The sequence below is a fragment of the Cryptomeria japonica genome, chromosome 2 (assembly GCF_030272615.1).
Source record: "Cryptomeria japonica chromosome 2, Sugi_1.0, whole genome shotgun sequence".
In the NCBI taxonomy this organism is placed as follows: Eukaryota; Viridiplantae; Streptophyta; class Pinopsida; order Cupressales; family Cupressaceae; genus Cryptomeria; species Cryptomeria japonica.
In genome coordinates this window covers 291,370,608-291,389,136 of record NC_081406.1, presented here as the reverse complement: position 1 = coordinate 291,389,136, position 18,529 = coordinate 291,370,608, and the positions used below count along the sequence as shown (strand labels likewise).

Genomic DNA, 18,529 nt, shown 5'->3' with positions numbered 1-18,529 from the left:
ATACCTCTAGGGATTAATTATAAAAGTCTTTAATAATCTTTTAGAGCAGATATTATAACACGGTTATGTCCTGAGTCCTGACAGTATTCGGTGTCAAAGTCTTCATTATCAAAGCTTTCAAAAACCTCTAGGGATTAATTATAAAAGTCTTTAATAATCTTTTAGAGCAGATATTATAACACGGTTATGTCCTGAGTCCTGACAGTATTCGGTGTCAAAGTCTTCATTATCAAAGCTTTCAAAAACCTCTAGGGATTAATTATAAAAGTCTTTAATAATCTTTTAGAGCAGATATTATAACACTGTTATGCAGTTGACCCACTGAAAGAGTAGCTGATTCAACAGTTGACCCACTAAATGACTACTCATGGAGGTCATCCTGTAATGACTTAGAAACACACTAGTCAACCCCACCAAAATTTAAATTATAATTCTAGAGTATGCTTTACTAACATGGAAAAAATTCATTTGCAAGTTTGTAAACCTTGTCACCTTCAATTTTGTTAGATAATGAAGGCCACACACTTGAAATCGAAAGAACAAGCATAAGGAAGCCGCAGTTGAACAAGTGATGCACCAATATTTCAGCTCATGTCAATTCTACCATGTTAAGATTTTCCCCAATTATTCATATAGGAAAGCAAATTTGAGCACCACAGACATAGAATATTGAGTAGTCTTCAATCAAAAAAACATGAGAAAAAAATTCAGATCACTACATTTTGACTTGCATTCTTACGACGCACACCTTATTTTTATTTGACATGGAAGCAACCGAGGAAAATCATACATACTTTCTAGCAGCTGTGGCTGTTAATGCTAATATTGGTACACCAGGAAGAAAAATTCTCAGGGTTGAAAGCTTGCGATAACTGGGTCTGAGTCAGCCAACAAAAAGAAAACAATGTTAGGTTAAAGCATTTTCCACAATCAATCATACAAATATCTGCTTCATAGATATCAAGCTCAAAATTGATTCAAGAGGCAAGAGCTGCATAAAACTATAAAAAGGCTTCTAGAGATGCAACACAAACAAAAACACCTATGCATATTTCATGTTGAGCAAGTATAGAGATCAAAAGAATTTAACCAAATGCAAGGATTAGTGTGTGCATGAATGATCATAGCCAAAGCAATGGATTGGTGTGCATGTATGCATATTATGAACTTTCAATAAGCTGTGAGTAATCCACTAACTGACCTGAAATCGTGTCCCCAAGATGAAATACAATGTGCCTACAAAAGGCAGAAAGCAAATTTGAAATAATTAAGCAAATCTTATAAAGAAGCCTACTAAATGATTATAATTATGCCTTAATAAATCAAGAAATATCCAACTTGAAACTTGGACTGTGATACTCACCTCATCTATGGCAATGAGATGCAACAGGCCTCGTGAATGAAGTTTCTTTAGCTTTGTCATAAATCCGTTTGTTGCAATTAGCTCTGGTGTAACATAGAGCAATCGCACCATGGGCTTTCCAGAATCAATGTCTTCATAGATCTGTAAATTCCAATAACATTCAGCATCAAAGTATAAAGAAACCAATATTTCTTACAATATAAAGAAAGCAATCTCTTACAAAAAATTCTCTTTTACGAAAGAATATCACCTTCTCCTTCGTAGCCACTTTTTGTGTAGAGGATAAATACTCTGCAGGAATTCCTTTAGACTTCAAAAATGAAACTTGGTTTTCCTTGAACATGAACAATAATAATACCTCAGCCCAAGTATTTGAAGCATCTTTCACTAATTAAATTTCCAAAACTAAAACAAACAAGAAGATGCAAAACCTCACAACTTTCTTCTTACCATCAATGCTAATGCCAAGGCAACCAAAACAAAGTAGAACAAACGAAAGAACTGTCAGATTTTGAAGTAATAAAGAGAACAAATTAGAAATAAATGACAGTCAAACAAAATTACACCCAAATAATGAAGGAAAAGAAACCCACCTATTAATGGGGACACAACAAGCACAATTCCATTCCGTGCAACAGCAGGAATTTGGTAGCATAATGACTTCCCACCTCCTGTTGGCATGAGACAAAAGCAATCCTTGCCTGCAGGGATTCTGGAAATATTAGGAATCTTCTTCTTAAATAGTAGAGTTATTGGTTGTGTGTACCAGTCAAGAAAAAGGGTCACATCAGTGTTGTATACACATCCTGATATGACCTGTTCAAAGTGCACAGCAGAAAACTAAATCAGAAAAGCACAAAACCCAAGAAAACAAGCAAGACATGCTTACCAAAATGGCAAATGGTTATGTTTACATTCTACCTACCATAGAATCCATGTATGTACAATGGTAAGGATGTGAGCTGACAAGATTAGGACAAGGAAACAAAAAGAAAAATCTAACACTAAAATCTGGTAAAAGAAATATGCAGAGTGAAAATCATCATTCTCACGTACTTAGTAAATCGTCCAAATTCCATGAACAAATCAGAACCACCCCATAGTTTCCAAGATAGAATTTGAAAAGTTATGAATTCCATGCAGGCCACGAACACTGATCAGTGAAATATCCTAGAGAGTGAAGTGCACTGTGGAAGCCAAAAGGGACCATAAGAAGATTCAAGCTTCATAAATTGTCTACATGGACAATTTGCATAGAGAGGAAATACTATCTGCTGTACTCACTCATATTCTTGTATTGTGTCAATTTAAAGCTAAAAAAACATCGTTGTTTTCCCAAGCGTAAGCCAGTTTCTTTTTTCCTGTCTTGTGTGCAGGTGTCATCATTGTTGTCTTTTTCTGTATCTGTATGGTGATGATGGAAGGAAGCTACAGAAGTCATTTGTCAAAGCAAAGAAAGGTAGGTTTTGTCAAAAACAGTTGCCAAAAATCTGTGCACCTAAAAGTGGAAAAGCAAATTGAGAGATCCCATTCTTAAGAGCACACCTCTGTGAAGGAAATTGTATTTCAAAATTCAAATAACCAAGTCACAATTTCAATAGCCAGTTACTGGATATGGAAGAGTGAGTTTACTTTTCAAGTTCACGAAATATTAAAATTAAGTTGTTTTAAGATGAATAAATTAAAAGACGATTAATTTTAATTATTTAAAAAAATCATAAAACTAATTAATTAATTAACTTTTGAATAGTCCTTAGTTTCTCGGGATTATTTATATTTAATTAATTAAATGCTGAGCCTTGGTTATTTAATAAAGTGACTTCATTTATGTCAACTGAATATTTATTAAGCGGGTCACTTCACAAGAGGGAATATTTATGAGCAAACAGAGATTAATATTTAAAATAAAGTGCTTTTATTCCAAAAAGTTCTTGATTTTGTTATTTTCTTGGAGAGCTTTGAGAGCTTCTGCTTTCAGTTCAGCAAGCCCTAGGACAAAAACCCTTGGGTTTATTGATTGGATGAAAACCCATCTCAGCTAACATCGGATTGGATTGGCTTTGGTGGTGCAAGATTCCTCCCTAGCTAATTTGCAGGTTTGAGATATGCAATGCACCAATCACATATTATAAGGCCATCTTGTTTATACTTGAAGAAATGTCATCAAAGAAATTCAATGAATGATGGTCCTGATTGGACCATAATGTTGTTTATCTAGTATGGATTGGATATGAGAAGAAAGAAAGAAATTATAATGTCCACAAATGACAAAAAGTAGCTCAATGGGACTCAAGAGTACACCAATTTACAAAGAAATTTCTAGAAGAATCCTAGAGAGTCCCCACAAAGGAGACGAGCCAAAAACAAAATACAAAACAGCAAGTGACCATCAACACAAGTGGTCAAGAGACCAATATAAATAGCCAAGTAGGGAGAAAAAGAACCCCAAAGCTATGTTACCCCAAGTTTCCAGGACGGGGACAGCAGGGGACGGGGGTACGTGTTTCCGGAAGGGCGATTTTTTTTGCCAATTTTGGGGACGGCTAGGGGACAGCTATATAAAGGTAGGGAAAATTAAAATAAATAAGGAAATTTAAAATATTCAAATGAAAACATGGATAAAACATGCACATATCCATTATAGAACCTTAACATATAAGAACTAGTAGAGTTCTTATGGCAAATTTGTGTTAAATTGAGAGTCAATGTCAAATTCATTGTCTATATGCAGAATTTATGGGGACGTCCCCTAGGAGTCCCCTGTCTCCGGGACGGGGACGGCTGAAAAAAATACTGGGCACGCATCCCCAGGTAACATAGCCCCAAAGTGAATAAGTTGAGTGCTAGAGATGTTAGGTAAGGATTCTCAACCTTGCATCTTAATTTTAGGAACCAAATACATGCATTTCAGGGCTATAGAGCACAAAAATGTAATTTTATAGATGTCAATTTTAGCTTTGAAAACTTTTAAACAAAGCCTTACCCAAAGCAAGTGGGTTATGGCAGTATGAACATCTTTGAGATCTTTATTTTTAAATGGGTTCAATCAACTTCTTGGATCAAAAGTTATGGCCTCTAGAAGTTGGGCTTCCAACATCGAAAATGTAAAAGCATCTATGACACATATGATAGTTGTAAAACAGATTTACGCTTGTTGACCAACTTATGACACATGTTATCGCACGTCATAGGGCATCTTCGAATGGAGATAATGGATCCAAAATGGAGTGCACAAGTTGGTAAGTGGATTATGACGTGTTGTATGGCAAGCAAAAGGAAAATGCTATTTTTAGCCTATGAACTTATCTTGGGATTTAGGTGTTGGATTTATTACTAGAGATTTGGATGCCACATTTTGAGTGGTTTTAGCTCATGGTTTCCAAATTACCATTTGCTGGTTTCAAACTTTCATAGACAGCTTTTATTTATTGGGGTTTTAACAATGCAAGTTTCATAGTGAATTTTGTAGGTACTTTTACATTGCTGAAATTGTTCCAAATCTCTTGTTGGTGATACTCCTATAAGGGCTTAGACTCTACAAATTTATTGTAACTATTGATTGCTAAATAATACATTGAGTTGTTTGAGTGTGGAACTCCCAAAATGGTTTTCCACAAATAAATAATTTAATTTCTGCACATTACTTCTCCCATAGATTAGTTAGGAAGTGTATTTTGCACCTGTACTTTCTTTCTAGAGAGAGAACATTTCAACAAGTATCACAATCTAGGCAAGAAATGGAAGAGTCACGAGTGTAATTGTTGGTCACTGTAAAGGGGTAAATACAAGATCTAGTAGTTCTCATAGGGAAGTGCCTAAGGCTAGAAGGACCAATCAAGGCACTTCCCCTAGAATAACACCAAACATCCAACGTCAAAGTAACTCTTGTATTAGTGAAGAAGTTCATAATATTTGTTTCTCCTTGCGCTTGTGCTGTGTTGTACACAAACATCCCGTCTCCAACAAGGACCCCCTCTGTTTTGGGCATGCTTTGTTAATGTCCTAAAAATAACTTTTGTCCTGATTAAACTGGGAGAGAGAAAGAGTACATCAAGAGTTGTCACGTAGTCCATAGATACATGGGATCTATAGAATGCCCAAGGGCAAAAGGGTCAATTTGGAAAATCTCAATTGGAATGTTGAGAACCTTGGTAGATGGCCTCTGTAAAGTCAAACCCCAAGAAATGAATTCAATTACAATTCCAAACTTATGAGAATTGGTGCCAAAGCAACCAACTTGAGCTTGAAGAATTTGGACCTTCTAGAGCTGTGAAGACTGAACCCGCTTTTCATGCATCTGCATCAGCAACCGGTAAGCAAGATTGGAAAGCTTTATATGCAAAGGAATTGGATGATATGAAGAGAGAAGATGATGAGTTTGAGCAACTTGAAGCACTATTTGCTAGAAGAGTACCTAAAGGACCGGTAGGAAGTCAGTATAAAGGAAAAGCACCTTTTAAATGTTTTGCATGTAATAAAATTGGTCATTTTGCATCTAGATGTCCTGAAAGGAATTTAAGATTTGAAGAGAGAGCTAGAAGATCTTTTAAGCCTAACCCTGGATATCAGAACAAGTGTAAGTACAGGAAAAACAGAGACAAATCATGCTACATAGCGGATGAGGAAGGTATTACCAACTCTGATGATGAACCAGCAAAAGACTCTGCTAGTGATTCCAGCAATGGAAAGGAATGGGTGTTCTTGGCTATCAAGGAAGATGTTCCAGCACTGGAAGAGAATGTACCTGAAGAAAAGGCACTTGCTGCTAAAATTGAAGACAAGAATGAATGGGTAATTGACAGTGGATGTTCACATCATATGACTGGAGATAAAGGGAAGTTTCTATCTTTGCAAGAATTTGATGGCGGTCTAGTTAGATTTGGAGATGATAAAGCATGTATGATCAAAGGAAAAAGAACTATATCATTGGATGGTAAGAACAATACTGATAATGTTTATTTCGTTGAAGGTTTGAAGCATAATCTTTTGAGTGTAGGACAATTGGTGGATAAGGGATTTCAATTACAGTTCAACGATGGAAAATACAAAATCATTAATAGATCTGGTTTGGAGATTGCAACCGGTACACAGACAAAAGGTAATATATTTCATTTGAATTCCGTTGAGAAGACATGTTTGATTGCACAAATTGATAAGAGTTGGCTATGGCATAAGAGGTTGTGTCATGTGAATTTTGATTGCATTGTAAAGATCAGTTCAACTAAAGCAGTTAGAGATATACCTAAGATTATGAAGCCCTATAATCTGGTATGTAAAGAATGTCAAATGGGCGAATGGACCTATGGTTCCACGGCCACCTAATTCTCAATTCCCACCTACTTCAGCCAATGGACCTATTGAAGATCTAGACTACTATTTCCCACCATTGAATAACAGCGTTCTAGTTGAAGGAATTAAAGAAGTATTTCATCAGTCATCAGGAAACACTGGACCAAGAGTTTATCAGAGGAATCAGAGGAATCAAGAGCCTTTAACTACTTCCGTTCCTCCGAACAATTTTGCTACGCCACCAAATCCAAGTGCTAGCAATACACCAAGCTATCCACAAGATTCACCTGAGTATAGACAGAAGAACATTCCCCCTCTAGGAGAGGAGTTGAAGCGGCTGAGTCTGTGTGTGTTAGAAGAATTCAAGAAAGTCAAGGTAAGCCTACCATTGTTCGAACTAATGAAGGTGCCTGATATCAGAGATACATTAATGAATGGACTAAATGAGAATACTGTCGGGAGAGAAACAGCTCAAACCAATTCCAACATTCAGAGAGGTTCAAATGTTTCTCAAGCGAGCATAAATGTGGTTCAAGATGAACCAAATATTCAACAGTCATCAGAAGAGGCATGTGTGGTTCAAGATTCATCTAATATGCCCAACAAAGAAGAGTTAGTAAAGATGGCAGATGTGCCAAAGAAAGAAGATATGCTAGAAGGCAAAGCTTTTCTCACAAGAGATAATGTAAAGAGAGTTAAGGATTCACCAGTTATGATTGAAAATCCTACCAAGGGTGAAATCCTTCCTAAGAGTGAGATTGCTTCTGTCGAAAGCATGGTTAAAAAAGACGAAGTTTCCAAAGAAAGTGTGAAGAAAGAAGAAAGCTTGCAAGCCCATAGGGATAAGCCAATAGTGAATTATCAAGATGAGCCAGCCCCATTCTTGCTTTCAGGAAGGATATTCGGCAAGCTTTTGCATAATTGTCTGGTGGATTTTGGAGCTTCAAGTAATGTAATGCCAAAGGCTATATGCGAGAAATTAGGTCTCATTCCCATACAAACTAGTAAAAGAGTTACGCAATTAGATAAAACAGAGGTACATGTGATTAGAGAGTTAGACAATATTCATATGCAGTTGGCGGCAGATCCAAGAGTCCAACACTTCATAGATATATCAGTTGTAGACGTTCCAGATGGATATGGCATGCTCCTGAGTCGAGATTGGTCACGAAGACTGAATGGTTACTTTTCAACCAATTTCTCTCGCATGTGGCTGCCATGGAGAGGTGTACCAAACCAGATCAAGGTAGAGAGTACCCCAACATTAAGATTGATGATAGCAAAATAGGGGGAAAACAATGAAATCCTTTTCCTAGAAACAGATCTAGGAAATTACAGACCAAAAGTTGCAGAGGTTTTGATGCTTCAAAACCCAGTTGAAAAGATAGAAGAAAATCATGAGATTGTGAATTCCACGAAAGTTGTAGTAGAAAGTGATCATGATACAGATGAGGAAGTTGATATGTTTGAAAGTTTCAAAGGATTTGTATTCAAGAATATTCGACAGGGAGTTGAGTTAGGCAACTATGCCCGCATTCAAGATTTATTGTTGCCTAATTGGTGTCGAATCCACGATGATGCTCATTCTGAATTCTATTGCGCAATGTGCAAGGTAGCTTTGAATCAGATACACGAGAATTCCTAAAATTCTGACACTTGAAGAAATTAGAGAGGCCTCTCCTAGGCCAGATGAAGAAATTACAGATAAAATTAAAGAAGCAATACATGACGAAGATCAAGTTTGGACATTGAGATTTGATGGTTCAAAGTCAAAGAAAGGATCGAGAGCCGAATTTGAATTAATCAGTCCCTCAGGGGAAACTTATTTGGCCTCCCATAGATTGCAGTTTCCATGTATGAACAATGTTGCTGAGTATGAATCCTTAGTTCATGGGTTGTTGTTAGCCATTCAGAAGAAAGTGAAGATTTTACATGTATTTGGAGATTCAGAGTTTGTAGTAAGACAAGTGTGGAAGCAGTATGTCTGCCATGACAAAAGATTGACAAAATACCACAATAGGATATGGGATCTCCTCGAGAGCTTTGATGGTTTCAATATCAAGTCAATATATAGATCGCAAAATCAAGTGGCAAATGCGCTTGCACAAGCTGCTAGCTCCTTGGCACCCATCGCCATGGAAGGATTAAAGAAGTTTACAATGGAACTCGCATCACTTCCATCCGTACCAAATAATGTCACCAATTTCCAAGTTTTTGAAGATGATAAGCATATATTGGATTTTCTGACAAATACAGATATTTTCCTGAGTCGGGTTATTGATGAAGAGGAAGTCAAAGAAGCAGAATATGATTCAGATGGTATCCTAGATTTGAAGACAAACTTCATTCCTAAGGGAATGATAGAGCTAGAAAGAATATTTGGTAGAGATAAAATGAAGATAGATAGATTGCATGACTCAAGTGGAAGTGCCTGTGAAACGGTAAATTTGGGAAATGACAAAGAAGTTAAGAATATATTCATAGGGAAAACATGCACATCCAGTGAAAGGGAAGGCATATTAAAGAACATGAGAGATTTTCCCGATGTGATTGCATGGGGATATGATGATTTGAAGACATATGATACATCAATCATTACACATACTATTCCCTTGAAACCAGACAGTAAGCCATTTAGGCAAAGACAGAGGCTAGTGAACCCTTTGTTGGAGCCTCTTATATATCAAGAAGTGAAGAAATTGTTATCAGCAAGGATTATCTTTCCTGTGCGACACTCGACGTGGGTCACCAATCTGGTCCCAGTTAGAAAGAAGAGTGGGGAGATAAGGCTTTGTGTTGATTTCAGAAATTTGAATAAAGCGTCAGAGAAAGATAACTACCCACTTCCATCATTGGATGAGGTTTTACAGATTGTGAATGGATCGCAGATGATGTCCTTTTTGGACAAATATTCAAGATACAATTAGGTGATGGTAGAATATGAAGATAGATTAAACATAGCCTTCACCACAAAGTGGGGTACGTTTGCATACAGAAGGATGCCATTTGGCTTAATCAATGTTGGAGCAACGTTCCAAAAAGCTATGGACATTGCATTTCAAGATTTAATTGGAAAATGCATCATTATTTACATGGATGACATTACAATTTTCTCAAGGAAAAGAGAAGATCACATTGAAGATTTGAGAAAGGTATTTCAAAGATGCAGAAAGTACGGGATATCTCTTAATCCCAAGAAATGCATATTCGGGCTTACAGAAGGTAAATTGTTAGGACATATTATCTCGAAGAAAGGAATCTCCATTGATCCAGAAAGAGTTGAGGCTATATCCAAGATAAACCTCCCAAGCAATAAGAAAGAACTGAAGTCTTTCTTTGGTAAGATTAATTTTGTGAGGAAATTTATCTCTGGATTGGCTGAGATAATACGGCCACTGAAGGAAATGTTGAAGAAAGATGCTAAGATGGAATGGACGACAGAAGCAACGAAAGCATTTGAAGAAATCAAGTCCACCATCGTTGAGGCTCCTGTCTTGGTCAATCCTGATTATGCAAGACCTTTTTATGTGTATTCATTCGCCTCGGAACATATTTGTGCTGCAATCCTTACACAAAAGAACGAAGATAAAGATGAACATCCCATAGCATTTATGAGCGCACCGTTGAAAGATGCGGAGCTGAGATATCCGAACGTAGAAAAACAAGCTAATGCTTTGGTGAAAACAATAAAGAAATTCAGACATTACATTTTGAGGACAAAAGTTCATGCCATTGTCCCAGATGCAGCAGTTAAGACGCTCCTTATGCAAAATGAATTAGGAGAAAGAAGAGGAAAGTGGGTTGCCACTATCTAAGAGTACGACATTGAGATCCAACCAATGAGACTTGTTCGAGGTCAAGCCTTAGCATAGACTCTAGCAGTTGATGGACCCGGATTAGTCCAACAAGTCTATGCAATTAAGGATGTCACTCCAGATGAATGGTATAAAGATATTGTTTGCTATTTATTGAACCATAGATGCCCCGCGCATATGGGCCCCGCTCAGAAGAGAGCATTAAGATTGATGTGTCAACATTTTATGTTACAAGGCTCGATTTTATACCGAAGAAATCATGAAGGAATATATTTGAGATGTGTTGGAAAGAATGAAGCTAAACAGATTGTGGAACATTTTCACAACAGATTTGGGACAGGTCATGGTGCAAGCTTGGCTACTACGCACCAAATTTTGCAAGCAGGCTATTACTGGCCTACCTTGTTTCGAGATACTCATGAACATGTGAAGACGTGTCACACATGCCAAGTTGCTTCCATTCGAGAGAAGAATCCAGTCATGTCGCTGCAGCCCGTGATCAAGTCCAGACCTTTCGCTATGTGGGGTATCGACTTCATTGGTATGATCAACCCACCTTCCTCTGCGCAACACAAGTACATTCTAACCGCTACTGATTACTGTACTCGGCGGTCAGAAGCTCAAGCTTTGAAGTTATGTACAACTGGTGTTGTGATTAAATTTTTAGAGGAGAACATCATTACCAAGTTTGGTTGTCCACATGCTATTGTTTGTGATAATGGTTATGCCTTTACATCATTAAAATTTTCAAATTGGGCTTTTGAATATGGTATAACCCTTAAGTTATCATCGAATTATTATCCTCAAGGTAATGGGTTAGCCGAATCAACGAATAAGAATTTGCTAAGTGTGATTAAGAAATTGTTAGAGAAAAATCCGAAAGTTAAGAATTCATTGGGGACATCCCCATATTTTCTGGCATATGGCCAAGAGCCTGTATTCCCCGTACAACTGAGAATCCCTACACTGAGATTCATACAAGATTACATGGAGGGCGAAGACAGAGTGCAAATGAGACTGACACAGTTGATGAACTTAGAAGAAAAAAGAGATAAAGCATTAGAGAATTTCGCCAAACATCAGGGCGTAGTTAAGAGATGGTTTGACAGACAATCACGGGTAAAAGCCTTTAGGATTTCTGACCTAGTTCTATACTGAGATAAGCCCACGAAAGAAGGGGAGATCACAACAAATTTGACAAACTATGGAAAGGCCCCTATCGGATTGCTGAGATACTAGGAGAGAATGCATTCAAGCTGAGAACCTTAACTGGTGAGGATGTTTTGTTGCCCGTCAATGGACAATTCCTCAAGCATTACTTCCAACCTTAGGTTTCTTTTGAAGCCTACCCCTTGTATCGTAGTTAGAATAGGTCTTCTTTGGTTTGCCTTAGTTTAGGTTTGCTTCCGGTTCTTCTTTGGGTTTTAGGTCAGCTTTGCTTAGGTGTTGGTTCCGAGGGATATCCGCTTGTGATGTGGGAGTTGTTGTCAAGACACACTCTGCGTTTCACCAGGTTTTGTTTAGTCCATTTCTTGAGTGATACCTCATGAAGTTCTTTGAATTAGAGATTGTTTTTGTATAGTGTATCATAGGTTGAATCCGTATTTGACAAGATTGGAAAACTTTTATTGTGTTTTGACGCTAACATCATTTGATTATTATATTTTACACATTAAGTTTATCCGAGTTATTATAAATTCTTAGGTAAGCTGTGACTAGTGAAAAATCTTATATCCTGCTTCAGTGCCATTATAATTCTCGAACCCAAGTAAGTTTATTACTTACAAGCCAAAGGAATTGATGGAATTTGAAAGTACGTGAAAAGCGAAATATCAAAAGAATGCAAAGAAATGAAATATCTAAATTGGCTAGTGGGAATATGCGAGTAACTCCACCGGGGCTATAGACGCCTGGCCGGCAATGGAGCAATATTCATGAGGGTTATAATTGGCCGCTTGCGAAGTATGGACATCTTACGTAGCTAGTCTCACTGGATCCTTTGACTTTACAATATTCTCGTGAAGGTAATGAACGCAACTGCACACACTTGGATAATCAATGACTAAGTAACTTGATACAATTCTTGGATTTCATCTTTTCAAATGTGTTTTATGACCTTTTGCTATGTTATGCAAGGATTAATTGAGATTCTAAGGGTCGGATTGAGCTTTGTTCTTGAAATGTTCTGAAACATTTACTCAGTGGAGTCGCGAGATGTTGTGACCTTTTCACACATCGCCTCATTGCTAATGGGGACCCCCTCTTTTCTTGCTTTTTGCATTGTTAGGTTAGGGTTTTGGCTTCTTAGTGGGCAATTTTGCATTTCCCGTGCCCGAGTCTCGGAGTTTTTGATCATGCCTAGTGTCGTCTAGGGTTTTTGAGGTGTTAGGATCAAGTTGCAAATGTTGATATTTTAATGATCCTAAATTTTGTCTAAGTGTTGACCATTTGAGCGTTAACGTGTTTTTAAACACGTGCATCAATGAAAAGTGCCAAGGTATTCCAAGACCTTTTGGAGTTGTTTTCTCGCTCCTAAGGTATTTTTTAAATTGATTTCGCACTTTTTCCCGATAATTTCCTAGCGTTTTGCTCATCTTTTTGGAAAATTTGCCAAAGTCCAGTCTAATTTTGAAGTTTCTAAGTGATTTTGAGTCATTAAAATGCCAAATTCCTAAGCGAAATCCATATTCCAAGGGTTAGAAGGTCAAATTCCATGCTAGAGGTGCTTTTCCCCTCATATTCCAGACTACCCACCCTTTTCCCCCACTCAAAATCCACACTACACATGGGTTTCCCTTGAAATCCATACTGGCTATGATTTTTCACCACTGTTTATCCATACCTGGATCGATTTTCCCCTGGAAGTGCTAAATTTTGACTAAGTGTCAGGATTTTTCCAGACTGGGTTGATTTTCCACCAGGATGTTTTGTGACAAGTTAGTGCAAATTTTTGTGCAGACTCTCAGTCCAAACCCAAGTCGATTTTCCACTAAGAGCATTTTGATGAGTTCTAAGTCCGGATTTTCATCCAAACAGAGGTCGATTTTCCACTAGGGAGTAATTTTTGCAAGTAAAGTGAGCTTGGAGTGTGGATTTTGTGTCCAGACTGCCATTGATTTTCCCCTGGAGTGTTTTATGTGCATTTTGATGAAATTTGAGCGTGGATTTTTATCCAAGCTAAGGTCAATTTTTCCTTATGGGGAAATTTTTTACATTTTAATGAATTTTGAAGGGATTTTTTAATCCCAACTAAAGTCGATTTTCCCCTGGAGGCTCAATTTGGACTTAAATCGAAATATTTAATAAGTGAGCCCCATTTTTAATTGTTTTTAAATGATGATTAATGATTATTTAAAATTTTAAAAGCAAAATTAAATAACTTGCAATGAGCATTTAATATTTACACCTTCTAGAAGCAAGTTAGTTTTTTACCAAAAAAGTATTTAAGCAAGTGTTTTATCCCACATTGCTTGTGTGGTGAAAGTGAGGGGTAAAAGCAAGTATAAGAGAAGAGTTTTCCAACATTATTTTATTATTAAATCTGCCAGGTGTCTCCATGAAAGGCGATTTTTCTCCCTTATTGGCAAATTTTGGCAAAGTGTTGAAGTGAAGTGTTGGGTTGAGGATTCTTTCCTCCTCCATTTTTTTCCAACTTGGCTATTCATTCCCTTGCTGCCATTGAAGACCATTTCCAGATTTTCGATTTTCCTAAGTTTGGCAATTTTTTCCAAATTTGGCGATTTTGGTGAAAGGTGGTGATTTTTGTGTTTGGAAAGTTGGCGATTTTCTCCTCCATTTTTTGTTGCTTGTTCCAACCTCCAGTGTTTCAGATCCAAGCTGCCATTAATGACATTTTCAGAATTTTAAAAATGGCGCCATAGTTGAAGAAATTTCGATTTTTATTTGGAGAGGTTTGGTGCCACATTTTGGTGATTTTCCATGCATGCTTGGTGGCTGCCATCATTCTCAGCTTGCTGATTCGCTTCAGATCTGAGGTTTGTCTTCAGATTTGACCTCCATTAATGGCTACCCATTAATTTTCAAACTTCAATCTTCTTTGCCCAGCCAATTCCAACTTAGGCAATTTCTATTTGGAGGTGTTTTATGGAGTTTTTAGTGCATTTTCAGACCATTTTATCGCTGTTGCATTTCTGAAAACTCCATTGTTAGGTGGTTGTCCTCAGAAATTTTCATTTCCAGCCACCTAACCACTTTGGCGATTTTGCTTGGAGCTGATTCCTTAGCTATTTTCCATCATTTTCAGGGATTTTTAACTACTTTGCAAGGTGCTGGTAAGTCTGAAGTAATCAATTTTCAAATTTGTCCTCAGAAATTTATTTTTTACCAGCCACACTTACATTCCTGAATATGATTGTTTTCATCATTAAAACTGATTTTTATCAAGTTTATGCACATTTTTTAAGGATTACAACATGTTTTAAAAGTCTGATTTTCAAGTTGTCTTCAGAATTGTTGACCTTCATTGTTGACTGCAGAAGGTGTCTTCAGACATACTTTGTGTGAAAACACAACCTTCCACACCTTTCCTTGGTCATCGTTGATCCGGTATACTCCTTTGCATTTTAGCTTGCATATTTTCTGAGCATAAAGAGGTATTAATGAATTTTATAGAGGGTTTCCATGCCCTAGTGTTGTCACACTTTGAATCTAATTGTCAAAATTTACCAAGTGTATGGATTATTTTCCTGACTCCATGCTCTAATTAGCTAAAATCTTTAGAAAGTCGGGAATTTTATTAAGAGCATTATTTATTTTCCTAAGTCTAACTTCAAGCTTCGTACAGGTGCGATGTCGAAGTCTGAATAGAAGAAAAGGAAAGAACTATTGAAGATGCTGGAGACTGGATTTTATCCAGAGCTTAAGATTTCATCCAAATGGAAGGAGATCACAAATACAAATATGCATTTCCTAGACTTCGACCAGATGCAACAATGGATGTTCGGAGTCGGAGATCAAGTTCCTTCCCCAGCATATGCGAACATTATGAAGAGTGGTATTTTCCATGCCGTTGGATTTCCACAGTCCATACAGTGCAGTGAGCTTATCCTGGAGTGTGCACGGTGTTATGATCCACTCACGCGAATGATCAAGACTCCTAAGGGCATTGTCATTGCCTATCTTGTTGAGGATGCTATTGCCGAGGTGTTCGAAATTCCACGCAGAACAGACATGAAGGATGTGACCAAGGATGAATATGAAGAAAGATACACGAAGAAGATGGGTGTATGCAAGAATTTGATAAACAAAGAGTGGATGATCGATCTTAGGTCTCATCATTCCAAGGCTCCCAAAACACTCATGTGCGTAGACTTCAAGGAGGAGTATAGCGATTTAATATTCCTACTCAACAGAGCGATGGGGATGCCACAGGGAGCAATATTCGATGGATGGATGTTCTACTTAATCCAAGATTGTCTTAGAGGAACATTAGTAAACTGGTCTAAGATTATAAATGACAATTTGGACTTTCAGCTGAGGAATGTAGAGCGATCCAAGTCATTCGCCATGACTTCTTACCTGGTATACTTGCTTGCACGGTTTGTTTCATACAGAGGATTGATATGCAAAGGTGAAGTCGAGAATGGGCAAGGACAATTCAGGAGTCATGAATGCTACCCCCAGCTGAGCATATATAGAATTGAAGACTATAAGAGAGTGAATGATGCATTCACTATGTACATCACACGGATGTTGCAAGGCAGAATCCACAAAAGATTGTCCAAGGAGGCAACAGAGTTAATAGAAAAATATGGATTGTGGTATATTAAGTTTCCCACTTTCATGTACCTTAGGATTCGTGGGTTTCAATCTGAACCCTACAGACTTCCTAGGTATCCGATTGACAAAATGATCTTGTTGGAAGTGGTGAGACAGCTTCTAGAGTTCAATGTCATTCAGAGAGAGAAGCACAAGACAGGCATGACATTCCCTATTTCAGTTGGGAAGACGTCAGAGGTTTGTTAGTCCGCCATAGCCGCCAGCACTGCGAGTGAGGAGCTTGCATTCTATCGATTCGCTACATACAAGAAAAGAGAAAGATTTGATCCAAACAAGAAAGTTGGAAGGATCAGGGGAGAGAAGTTCATTCACAAAGTTGACATAGAAGATTATTGGGCCAACCTGATGGACGAGCAAGCAGTGAAGAGAAGAATGTGGTCCAGAATGTTAGTGGATTTCATGAGGAAGTGTTAGATAACAAAGATCATACGCATCCATAGTATGAGAGTGAAATGAAGAAGGCAATCCTATTGCCAAATTGGTCAGAGTCAGAAGAGATTGACCTCAATATATTGATGAGAGAGGTCTTGAGTTTCTCTCGTGCATGGGTAGATATACAAATGAATAAGTTAGTTGATATGGGTGTTCCCTTCACTTATGAAAGGATGAAGCCAGAAGAGTCAATTTCCGAGGATGATCAGAGGACTGTCAGTGATGTCAAATTCATGCAGACCGAGAGAGTCAAGCTCCCAAGAGAAGGAAGAACACGCCAAGAAAAGTCAAGGCTAGAGGGAAGAAGATTGAGGAGGTGAAGAAGAAACTAAAGACTATCATTCCTCCACTTATCATTCCTTCACCACCTCTTTGCGTCTCATCAATTGAAGTGATTGAAGTAACAGAGCAGAACAAGGAGACCCAGTAGTGTTCCAACACAGTGATACTACTAGGGAATACTCGGGAATTTCATGCCACAGTGACATCGGCACCTCCTAATGAGAATGATGATCAGTCGGGATCCCCTACTGTCCTTTTGGAAGTTAGTTTGGGAAATGAGGTATATGATTGGACCAGGAATAATCCTGATGATGATGAGGATGTTATCTCGGCATTGAGAGGACTTGATCGAGAAATATGTCTCGATGATGCCATGGAGATGGCCGCTATTCCTGAATGGTTGATGAGAAGTATGGAGAAAAGTAAACAAATGATAGAGGTACAGCCTATCGACGACATTGATGACTACCTAGCTAGGAGTGCTAAGGAGAAAGAGCCCAAGAGAGCGGAGATTTTGTCGCACATAGCTAGAGATGAGACAGGAATGCGGATTGCGCAGATTATTGTTCCTATTGCAGGCATGACAACGGACATTGCTACTCCTATAGATTTCCAGATCACTTCAGTTGCCCTTTGTCGTACATCCAAAAAGCAAGAATTTCAGGAAGTTGGTGAAAACCTCAAAGCAATCAATGCAAGGTTAGACAGAGAGATTGCGGAGAAAGAAAGGTACAGAGAAGAGAATATCAGACTTAGAGAGTATATTGCAAGGATAAGGCGTGAAGATCCCACCCTTATTTCCCCTATTGCAGTTGACCATGGAATGCATTCACACTGAGGCAGCAAGAGGTGCACTCTCGGAGGTGGAAAAGTGGATTGAGAATACGAAAAAGCAGGTTGATGATTTCCTTACTCAATTTGTCTATGCATATGATAGGACAAAAGGGCTCGCATTCAGAATCCAGTATTTGGAGGGAGTTTGGGAAGAATTCCAGCCTATTCAAGACAAGACTATTCCACAACTCCAGGCTTTGAAGAAGATTCCTAATTCCACCTTGGTCAGTGTTGACGTGTATTTTGTACACAATCATACACAGAATAAAATACCCAAGGGTACCTTATCCTCTCTTGAATAAAGTCTCTGATTGCTGAAGATGTCGCAAAAAAGGATCAATCAGGGTGACTCCAATGTTCTTTTATGTAGGGTCTCTACGTGTGGATAAGCACCAGTGGTCGTTGTGATTGTTGTTTCATCAAGGGGCCTTACGTATCCGAAATAGAATTTCCTAAACTAACAAATTCTCAAAAAAGATCAAAAGAGTAGGGCTTGCAAGAGATAAATTCTAATCTAATCCTAAGAATGACTTAATGTGGACAGGACTTGGTAAGATTCTACCAACTTCAATATTGCCATAAAATAACAACTCAACTGAAATTGATGCGATCTTCTAAGGTAACAAATGATCTTTCAATTCATCAAGGATCATAGACACTACCACAAAGGCACATATCCAAAGTTCAATGACGATTGAAGGTTTAGGTGATTCAA

The 18,529-nt window shown here is 37.9% G+C and overlaps 1 protein-coding gene across 1 annotated transcript in view; it reads right to left on the bottom strand.

The window, feature by feature from the left end:
* The window catches only part of LOC131032588 (ATP-dependent DNA helicase Q-like 3), a 266,803-nt gene that overhangs the window by 215,750 nt on the left and 32,524 nt on the right, over positions 1-18,529 (bottom strand). The window contains exons 3-8 of the mRNA XM_057963606.2: positions 1,957-2,064; positions 1,814-1,821; positions 1,614-1,697; positions 1,364-1,504; positions 1,202-1,236; positions 795-878 (exon numbers count right to left, since the gene is read on the bottom strand). Coding sequence (XP_057819589.2) covers positions 795-878; positions 1,202-1,236; positions 1,364-1,504; positions 1,614-1,697; positions 1,814-1,821; positions 1,957-2,064 — 460 coding nt within the window. The remainder of the gene's footprint in view (positions 1-794; positions 879-1,201; positions 1,237-1,363; positions 1,505-1,613; positions 1,698-1,813; positions 1,822-1,956; positions 2,065-18,529) is intronic.